The 10,515-nt window shown below is 60.1% G+C and overlaps 1 protein-coding gene across 6 annotated transcripts in view; it reads left to right on the forward strand.

The window, feature by feature from the left end:
- HIVEP3 (HIVEP zinc finger 3) overlaps positions 1 to 10,515 on the forward strand; it is a 459,199-nt gene that overhangs the window by 443,182 nt on the left and 5,502 nt on the right. For all 6 annotated transcript variants that reach the window (XM_038557696.1, XM_038557695.1, XM_038557699.1 and 3 more), the window contains 2 exons: positions 4,876 to 4,962; positions 9,319 to 10,232. In XM_038557696.1, coding sequence (XP_038413624.1) covers positions 4,876 to 4,962; positions 9,319 to 10,232 — 1,001 coding nt within the window. The remainder of the gene's footprint in view (positions 1 to 4,875; positions 4,963 to 9,318; positions 10,233 to 10,515) is intronic.

Raw genomic sequence — 10,515 nt, forward strand, 5'->3', positions numbered from 1 at the left:
TTCTCGCTGGTCCTTTCCCACCTAGGTTTTGGGTAGCATAGAGGCGCTTCTTCTCTCTTGGCATCTCATAAACAGTGTTCTGGAGGATCCCCAAAGAGGACAGACGGGCCTGGAGCTCAGCCCCCTGTGTCATGGGTGCATCCAGCCCCAGGGCCCTGCCTTGGCCCCGGATGTGGGCCCCGTCCCTACTCTGTCCCCTACAACCCCACTCCCTCTGGCCTTAGGTGGCCAGTGGAACTTTATGGAAGAAGAGAGATGGGAATGATTGACTTATGTCTTAAACAACAGAGTAAAAAAAAAAAAAAAAAAGAAAAAACCTCTTGTTGAAGGTAAAGAAAGTGGGTCCCCCAAAAGCCAAGTGACTGTTAGTACTAGAGCTGTACCTAGAACCCAGGACCCCTCCATCAGGGCATCTCCCCCATCACCTTCCTCGCTGTGAGCAGATCTCCGTTTCCCTGGAAGGACTGGCTAAATCAGGTGGCCGATCGGGTGGCCTCCGGAGCGGGTCACAACCGCTGCCCCTGTTTCCAGGCGGCATCAGGGGACCACCCCGTTCTGCTCTCAGCGTGAGGAGCCCAGTCCTGAGAGTACGTCCCAGCCCGGGGCCATCTGGAGCACACCCGTGCCCGGCACACAGAGAACCATCTTGGGGAGACTAGAAAAACCCATCTGGCTAAGTTCCCAGCCAGAGCATCCTCTCCAAAGAGGGGGCCCTATTCAGTTCCCCTTGTCTTTCTGGCGAGAAAGGGCCTGGTCCCGGGCAGGAACGCCTCGTTTCCAGAGCTCTTGTCATTGTTTCATTGGAAGCCACGCCAGGCCTGCCCGCAGTGCCTCTGGGGTGTCTCTGAGCCGGCATGGAGCCCCGGGGGGGTGCCCAGAGGGCATTACGGGAGCAGAGGGACTGAGTCCCGGCTGTGCAGGCCTGCCCAACCTGCCCCGAAGGCCAGGCCCAGCAGCCTGTTCCCAGCCAGTGATCAAGGAGCGTGCTGAGCTCCCTTCAAAAGCTCATAGAAGCTTCCAGAAGACAACATCTTCAAAGCCGAAGCAGTGAGCGAGTCTGAAATGATGGAACCTGGACCTTTGTGACTGCGGAGAGGGGCCGGTCGGGGGTGGGTGGCGGCAAGTGGCAGCAGAGGAGGCTTGCACGCTGGGCGTGAGGGAAGCAGCGGGACACTGAGGCTCCTGTTTCTCGGGGTGCCCACGTCTTCCCGGAGGGGTGGGCCTTCAGCCGTCCCTCAGGAACCTCCGGCGCCTCCTCATCCCCGCCCTGCCCTCTCCCGCTGGGGCTCCGGCTGGGCCTGGCGGTCCTCAGGACCCTCCATCTGCACCCCCTGGCTGCGCCCAGGCCCGGCGAGCCCTTCCTGTCCGTCTCTGTCTGCTCGTCTGTGTCTCCGTCTCCGTGTTAGACATTGTGGCACAGCTGGGGCCCCGGGGCGCTAGCCGAGGCGTCTCGGGGGCCGTGCGGGGAAGGCCGCCAGGACGGCCCTGTGGCGAGCGGTCTGGGGGGTCCTCTTTCCTCTTCCCAGATGGTCCCCAGAGGCCAGCGGGGTGGCTGTGCCGCGTAGGGGCCCCTGCACCAGTCGCCGCGGGGTCAGCGACGAGAGCAGCGGGCAGGCCTCAGGTGGCAGGGCCTGCAGGGGCGGGCAGGAGGAGGGCGGCCAGCCGGGGAAACCGAGGCAGAGTCCTGGGCCGGTGCTCTCAGCAGAGGCCCCACCTCTCCTCCAGACACTCCTCCTCTTCCATCCGCCTGCCTTTCCTCCTGCATCCCAGGACTGTGGGGCTTCGGGTGGGGGCCGGCAAGGCTGTGAGAAGCTGCCGGCTGCCCCGCAGGCCTCCGAGCCTCTGTCCCTTGCCAGAGAAGTGGCTTCTGAGCCGAAAGAGACGCCTGCGCCCTTTGGTCCCCCTCCCTCGATTCACAGAAGAGGCCCGGGGAGGGCAAGCCAGGGAGGGTACCCCATAGGCCCCAGGGCGGCTCAGCCAGCCTGGCCTCCTGAGAGCCACCCGGCCTGTCCCAGCAGAGCCCCTCAGATGCCCCGAGTGCCCCCTGCAGCCTCCAGGGCCCACGGGTGCCTTCTGGGAGCCCCCGAGCCCACCCTGGAGGGGAAGCCATGCCTCTGTCCTCCACACCCAGCACGTCGGCGCGTGGCAGGGTCTCGGCACTCGGTGACGGTGACGAGTGGTGGTCACGGGGCTAAGGGTGGGGTCCCAGCAGGGGAAGGAGGAACATCCCAATGTGCTGAGCGTCTGCTGTCTGCCAGGCTGCCACTCGCCTGCGCTCCCTCCTCAGCTTCTCCCAGCGCCCCCGAGAGGTAGGTATCACTTCAGAGTTGCAGAAATTGGGGCTCAGAAGGTTAAGAAACTCGCCCCAGAGCACACAGGTAGCAGGCAGCAGAGGCCAAACCCAAACCCGAAGCCGGCGAGCTCCTAGAGCAGCCTGGGTGCATTGTGCAGGCAGGCGTGGAGTGAGCAAGACCCCTGGAGCCCCAAAACCTGGGTCTCAATGGGGCTCTGTGCTAATAAGGGGCCTTGGCTGGTTCAGCGTGCTGGTCAACGGGAGCCTGCCCATGCCCAGCAGCTGAGACAGTCAGTAATCGGATCTAATGGCATCACCAGCTCCAGGGCCCAGAGTTAGAGCAGAAGCAAGAACCCCACACACCCACCACCCTGGGCCTGGTGGCGCTTGGATTACAGGGTCTGTGAGGCTCCTTCCAACGCTTTGCTTCTGCGATGAGGACAGCGTTGCCCATGTGTGGTTATTGTGACCTACTGTGTGCTCGGCACCTAACTTGGTTGAAAAGAGACCTAAACCTTCCTGGCAGGACACGTACAACAAATAATGTCAAAGCCAGAATGAGCAGTGTTCACAGTCCTCTGTGGTCAGGGGCTCAGGGGACAGTGGGCTGATCCCAGAACCTCAGGGGACCATTGATCTGTCTGGCCCATGGAAGGCCCCAGCGGCCTGTCCCACCCCTTGACGTCCCACTCAAGCTCTACTTGCTCATGGCAATGAGGGCAGAAGCCCCCAATATTAGGTAGGGACCTTTAGGGACCCTCTGGCCTCAGTTATGGCTCTGCTTTCCCTTAGGCCAGCAAAAGATCCAGGTTTCTGTCTGGTGATAGGAAAATCTGAGTTATAGGATATAGTCACAGACTAGGAGCAAAGAGAAGGAAGAGTAAAGAAACAAGTCACCTTCCACCCCTGCTGCCCTTGACCTGTGTACCTCAGGGAATCCCAGGTTAAGGTTCCCATCACGCTCTCAGCAAAACCCTGCAAATTCCTTAAAATTCTCAGAATGATTGGAAAGCACCCTTTGGTGCACCCACGGGCTCTCTCCTACTTGCCCACCCATCCACCCATCATCTATCCACCCATCTATCCATTTCTCCCATCTACTGTTGGTCTTCCTGGCCATCTCCCTTTCCATTTATTTTCTCATCCTGTTCCTCCTCTTCTCACATCTGTCCTCCCACCAGTCCGTCCTTCTATCCACCTGTCCAGTCTGCCCCGCTGCAAGTTGATGTGCAACCCAACCGGCCGCTGCCCCAGTCGGCCCTGTCTCTCTCCTCCTCTCCAGCTCCCCATCTGTGTATTAGCCCGTTTTCCAACTAGCCTGCCATTTACTGTTTTCATCTAACCATCTCCTCCCGCCTCTGTCTATCCATCTGTCTGCTTATCTAACCATCCAGTGTCCCATCCATCTGTCCCTATTCTTCCTGTTGTACTGTCACCCCATTTTTGCCCTTAGCCCCCTACCCATCTACCCATCAGTCCATCCATCCATCCATTCACCCACCAGTCTCTCTATGTATCTGCTCAAGTGTCCATTCTTCCCTCTTCCGTCCATCTACTCAGACTTGCCGAGGACCACGCTCAGTGAGACAGAGCACCTAACTCGGGGCACTGAGGATTATTATGTGAACGATCATGTGGAAGTGTAGCAACCTGCAGGCCCACAGTGAGAACATCACAACTTGGAGGTAGCTGCTGAGCCGGAAGGAGCATCCTGAGGCACCTGGCCTGCATCCTCCTGGAGCAGGCTGGGGTCTCTGCGTCCCCTTCCCAGAGTGTTCCTGCCCATAGAGGCTCCCGGCCTGGGATGTGCTGTGCACGCATGGGAGAGACTGAAGGCGTCATTACCTTCCCCCCCCCGCCCCGATTGTGAAGACCTGCTGCCCCTACTCATGAGCCGTGGGGCTGGGCTGGCCGCTTAGGGCAGGGGCAGGGATGGAGTGGGTGGAGCCTTTGCCCAGCCCTCCCTGTGCATACCCTACCTGTGTCTGCACCGCATGGTGACCTGGGGGATACTGAGGCCCAGGACGTGACTTCTCTAAGGAAGGCTCGCAGGTCCCTGTCCGGCAGACTGCCCTAACCCTTCAGCCCCTTCTCCATTTCTAACAGTAACTTTGTCCTGGTTCCTCTTCCCAAACCCGCTGGGCTGCCCCACACGTGGCCTCACCTGGAAGGGCATCGTCAGTACCCACCCACCGCGTCGGTGAACAGGAGCCCTCTGGGCATCCCAGCATCTGAGAAGGTCACAAATCCTGCTCCATGAGCGTCCCCGGCAACTGGGCCCCGGAGTTAAATCAAATGCAGGAGAAACCTATTGCACATGAGTTGTCTTTTTAATTTCTTTTTTTGTTTGTTTTTTTAACCAGCATCTCACTTCCTCATTATACCCTCTGCCCTCCCCCACCCGCCCCCCAACCTCCTCCCCCAGCTCCTGAGTACTGTCCTGAATGCCCAGCCCCTCCGCAGCAGCAGCAGCTGGCAGGGCCCTGACTGGTCTTCGAAGCCCACTGCCTCTGCGAGCCCCAGGCGTGCCCAGGCCCCCCCGCCCAGCGGCCCCGCCTGAGTCTCTTCTCGTTTCTTTCTAGGGAATCTGACTAAGCACATGAAGTCGAAGGCTCACAGCAAAAAGTGCCAAGAGACAGGGGTGCTGGAGGAGCTGGAGGCCGAAGAAGGTAAGGAACCGCCAACGCCCCCCTCCCACCTCTTCCCTCCTCACCATCTCCCCCTCTTCCTCTGCCCCGCTCCTGCACCTGTCCCCCTCGCCCTCCCTCCCCTTCCGTGTCCCCCCCACCTCCTCTCCCCCTCCCAAGCCCTCCCTGCCAGTTCTCCCACCTACTGGGAGATAAAGGTTAAATTCACAGAGAGATGGCCCCCTCCCCTCCATACACTTACAGTATGTGCTGTGCAGCCATAGAGAGTGCGCATTACCGTCTACCAGGGAGGTGGGGTGCCTGGCACCTTGCAGGTGCTCAGTGAATGTGTGCTGAATAAACTAACACAGGAGTAATTGGAGTCAGCATTGACTGATCACCCACTACGGGTCAGGCGTGTTCTAAACACACGCTGTGAGTTGTCTCCTAAATCCTCATGGTGATGCTGCGAGGGATGTACTCTTACACACTCCACACCCACACTCTCACACCTACATACTCTGGGCAGGAGCATGACACCTTTTAGAATTTGGGAGGCTTTCAAGAGAGCCAGAGTCAGACCTGACAGCCTCTTGCCACCTGCCGATTTCATCCCACATCCCAGCACCGCACCCTGGCCAAAGCCCTCCATCAGCAAAAGGCACATGAGAGCCTACTTCTGAGACAGCCCAGCAGAGCAGAAGGTGAGTCAAAGGCCCCGGCCAGCCGCAGCATCCAGGGAGGAGGCCAGAGGGACTCTGGCAGGTGCATAGGCAGTGTCCCCCCACCCCGCCAGCCACCCCAGCAAAGGGAGGTCAGGGCAGCCAGAAGCATTCCCCTTGTACCCAGCAACCCTTTGACCAGATTCCTAAAATCAGAATCAGGATTTAGAGTGTGACAAAGAAAGGTGTATGTGTGTGTGTGCGTCTGCGTTTTTCTGATTTCAGGATCTATTTGCAGTCTTACAAAAGAATTAAAACACATTTCCTTTTAGGTGGAATAAATCCCCTTTACTGCACTCAACACAAAGAAGTTGGGGCTGTTCCCCCCAAGATGAGAATGTGGGGTTAGTGTCCCTTAGGCCATTCACACTCGTTGTCTCACCACGTCCTCATAACTAGGGCCAGAAACTTGTGTTGCCCATTTTAAGTTGAGGAAAGTAAAGCTCAGACAGGTAAAGGCAGTTGCTCAAGGTCACACAGAAATGCTGGCCACACACCACCCCGGTGCCTGGTGGGCTGGACCTGCGGCACCTGGAGCCCAAACCAGAGCCCAGAGCCCTCCCTGGGTCAGAGTCAAGAGGTGGCTCACCCCACACTGAGGGCCTGCTGAGGGACCCTGGGCTGCTCCCTGCCCCTCTCTCAATCTCTTTTTCCCAATGAAGCATAAAAGGATAACCATACCCACCTCGTCTGCGGAGATGAGTGGTGCATTTCTTCTAGAAATAATTACTGAGCACCAGCCCTATTCCAGGCCCTCTTCTAGATGCTGGAGATTCCACAGTGAATAAAACATAGTTCCTGTCCCCTGGAAGCTTACATCCTGCAAGGGAGCAGGGCAATGAACAAATGTGGAATAGGGTAGGGGCGGGGGTTCAGTCTGTGAGGTGTGAGCAGAGAATGGGAAGGGAAAGCTGGGAAGCCAGATGGGGTCTGGAGAAGGGCTCTCCCTGCAGAGGGAGCAGAAGGTACAGAGCTCCCGAGGACCAGAGTGGGGGGACATGAGCTCAGGGAACAGAAGCCATGAAGGTCAAGGGGTGGGCTTGGCAGGGCCCTGGAGTGATGTCCCACAACTCTCAGTGACTGTGTGCGGAGGACGGTGGAGAAGGGGTGCAGGACAGTGGAGAAGGGGTGCAGCTGGAGGCAGTTATCAGGCCCAGGGCATGTTGGCCCGGATGGGGTGGAGGTGGGGAGAAGCCGTAGGGCCCTGGGAACGTTCTGTAGGTGGAGCCCACAGGATTGGCTACCACACAGGGCGGGGGGTGGGGGGGGTGGGGGGGTGGGATAAGGATAGGTGATGGCGTGAGGGAAAAAAGGAGCCAAGGATGAGGCCCAGGTTTATGGCCTAAGACACTGGAAGGACGGAATTGCCACTTCCCGTGATGATGAGGAAGATTCAGGGAGGAGGAGCGAGTCTGCTAGACACCAAGTGGCGCTGGGGACACGGCCTGGGAACGACTGCCTCCCGGTGGCCAGGCCCCTCCGGCAGCGGCAGCGAGGAGGTTGAGGAGGTTGGGCAGCAGCGCCACCGTGTGTCCAGCCCCCTCGGCGCCGTCGCAGGCTTCCTTCTGCGTCTCCTCAGTCCCTTGGCGGGTGGAGCCTGGGCGGTGATCCCAGCAGTGGACCAGCAGCGCCTTGAGGGGTGTGGGGAATGGGCCGCCAGGGCAAGGCAGGAGCCCAGCTGTGGGGGGCCTGGAGCACCCTGTTCAGGCAGGGGCCCCTTGGCTCCCATCATCCCTGCCCTGGGAGCCTAGGGCAGGCCACTCTGGGCCTCTGCGTCCTCATCCCTAAAGAGGCTGTTTAGGAGGACTGTCTTGACTCCCTCACCGGTAGTACTACCCCTCTGACCATCAACTGTGAGATGCTTGCAACGGTGCTGGGGCACTGGAGATACTTGCTAAGTGTTACTGGGGCCTAACTAGGTGTCAGACCCTCACGATCCTCCCAACAGCTTCAGGAAGTGGCTTTTATTGCTCTTACCCCCATTTTACAGATGAGAAAACTGAAGGAGAGAAAAAGCCGATTAGACAGCATCATACAGCAAGGAAGGGTAATAATGCTGGGATCCAAACCCAGACCATTTCCTGCTTCTTGGCGCATAACATCATTTTTATGCTGGCAGTGTAATAACGCAAGAGTTGTAAACCTGAGTCCTGACTCAGCCACTACTCCCTGGTGATCTTGGAGAGGAAGCCCTTGCCCCCTCTGGGCCTGGATTTCCCCATATGTAAATGAGGGGTGAGGCCCGGTGACCTGCTGGGTCTGAAATAGGTCTAAGGCAAAGCCTGGGTGCTGTGTGTTTTGCATATTCACCCCCACATCCCTCCTGCCTTCCCCTCTGCTCCCAGCTGCCAGGAGACCTTGGCCCCTTGGTCCTTTGGCCCACCCTTCACCTGCCAACCCCAGTTCCACCCCATGGTTTTTGACCCACTGTTGTCCACTTCATGCATCTCACGGCTGCCTGCTGAGCTATGTGGAAGCATGAAGGCTTAGGCTCTCCAGCCCCAGGGCTGCTGGGCCTGATAGAGTTTGGAAGCCCAGCTGCACCCACCGTCCGAGTCAGCTTGTGTGTCTAGCTCTCTTGGTTGGCGGTGGAATGGGTGCTGGTGTGTCCAAGGGAAGTGCTGGGTGATGAGCCCAGAGAGGGGCCGGCAGGACCCAAATCCTCAGGAGCCTGATCGGTAGGCCAGACATTAGCAGGGCTCTCTCAAGAGTCCTGATTGCCGCCCATTTTCAGGGGTGCCCAAACTAGACTGCTGTCAGGTTAAAAGTGACCCAGATGCTTGGGGCTGCCCCGCCAGAAGCCAGACCAGGAGGTGCTGCAGAGCCCTACTCCTCACTGGCTGGGAGCAGCAGGAGCTCTGCAAGGGGAGCACGTCCTCTGGACAGGAGCAGCTGGGCCAGGACCCTGCTCTGCAATCTAAGGCCACCTTAGTCCTCCCCCCACCCCGCCCCTCAGAGACCAGGACCTGCCACCTGCCAGATGCTCTTGCACCAGCCGGCAGCAGCCTGGCCATGATGGCAGATGCATGTTTAGACTGACCACAGCCAGTGCCGCTGGACCGGCCTGCATGGCTGCTGTGCCCCAGAATAGGATAGATTTCTTCTTGAACGTACGGAGTGGCCATAGTTACTTGAGCCATTTCTCTGTGCCAGGTGTGCATTTCCTCCTCCCAGTGCACCCCATGAGGGAGGTGAGACTATCACACGCTCGTCTGACAAAGTGGGGGGACAGCACAGCAAGGTGACTTCCCGGGCTCCTGGGGGAGCCAGCACTGAAATCCTAGTGAAGGGAAGACGAACTAAGAAAAAAGGCCTGTCTCGTTTGCTGGGGTTCAGTCCCAGCCCTACTACTTATCTTTCCTGAGCAAGCTACTTAATCTTGCTTACCTTGGTTCCCTGGTCTGTAACGTGAAGATACGAACAGTGGCGACCTCACGGGATCACTTGAGGACTAGATGCATTAACAACACGAAGGTCCTAGAACTGACCCTGGCCCGGGGTAGACACAAGGCCCCTCTTGCTCACCGTGATTATTTACCAAATGTTCCCGCACCTATCACGGCCCCCATCCTCTCAGCCCGCTCTCAGGCCCAGCCTGCAAACAAGGACGGGGGCGCAGAGGGCGGCGGGGTCGGGGCCGGCAGTGACCCCAGGGTCTCCTGTGTCCACCCCTCAGGAACCAGTGATGACCTGTTCCAGGACTCAGAAGGGCGAGAGGGCTCGGAGGCGGTGGCGGAGCACCAGTTTTCAGACCTGGAGGACTCGGACTCGGACTCGGACCTGGACGAAGACGAGGATGAGGACGAAGAGGAGAGCCAGGACGAGCCATCGGGACCGGCCTCGGAGGCACCCCCGCCCGGCCCGCCGGCCTCGCTGCCGGCAGACTCCTCACCCAGTGCGGGCCCTCAGCCCCCAGATGCCACCTCCGGCGGCCAGGCCACACGGGGCAGCTCGGTCCTGGACGCCGAGCGCCTGGCAGCCGGCAGCTGCTCCACGTCCAGCCAAAGCGCACTGTGCCTCCCCCCGCTGGGACCGGCCCCCTCGGGCCCCGTGGAGAAGGACACAGGCTCAGCCCCGAGCGCCAAGGCTGTGTCCCCGAGAAGGCCGTGGTCCCCCAGCAGAGAAGCAGGCAGCCGCCCACCACCGACCCACAAACACTCACTAACCAAAAGCGACTTGTCTCCCCAGCGACACTCACCGGCCGGAGGGCCACAGGCCTCAGCCCCAAGCCCGCCGGGCCCCCCGCCGGGCCCTCTCCCCTGTGGGTCTCCAAGACTCGAGCTCTCTCCTCTCACCCCCCGCCCCCTGGGGAGGGAACTGCCCTCCCGAGTGCATCCGCCCCCTGAACGCAAGGGGGCCCCAGACCCGGGCCCCCCCAGACACTCCCCCACCAGGAGACGGTCCCCGGGCCAGGCCGAGTCACCGCCACGGTCAGCGCTGCCGGGGAAGTGGGCCTGGGCTGGGCCGGGCAGCCCCTCAGCAGGCGAACGCGGCCCAGGCTCGGGGCCGGCCCCGCGGGCTCTCCACCCGCCCGCGCCTCTACCTCACAAGCTTCTCGGCAGAAGCCCCGAGACCTGCGCCTCCACGTGGGTGAGTTCCTACCCCTGAGCGGCCGGGGTGCTCCTGATGGGGGGGGACACCGTGCACTCGTCCCCGAGGTGTCAGACCTGTAGCTTCACAGCCCGGCCAGCCCGGCGATTGCTGATAACGTAGCAAGTGTTTGTGGGGTGCACCCAGTGCCAGGCAGCACGCGGGGTGCCCCGGAGGCAGCCAGTGTAGACTCAGAAGCAGCCGAGCGTGGACGCTGGGGCTGGCCTTGGATGCAGGCCTAAATGCTCGTGCCCTTCCCCTCCCAGGCCCCCAACCCCACACC

The sequence above is a fragment of the Canis lupus genome, chromosome 15 (assembly GCF_011100685.1).
Source record: "Canis lupus familiaris isolate Mischka breed German Shepherd chromosome 15, alternate assembly UU_Cfam_GSD_1.0, whole genome shotgun sequence".
NCBI lineage: Eukaryota > Metazoa > Chordata > Mammalia > Carnivora > Canidae > Canis > Canis lupus.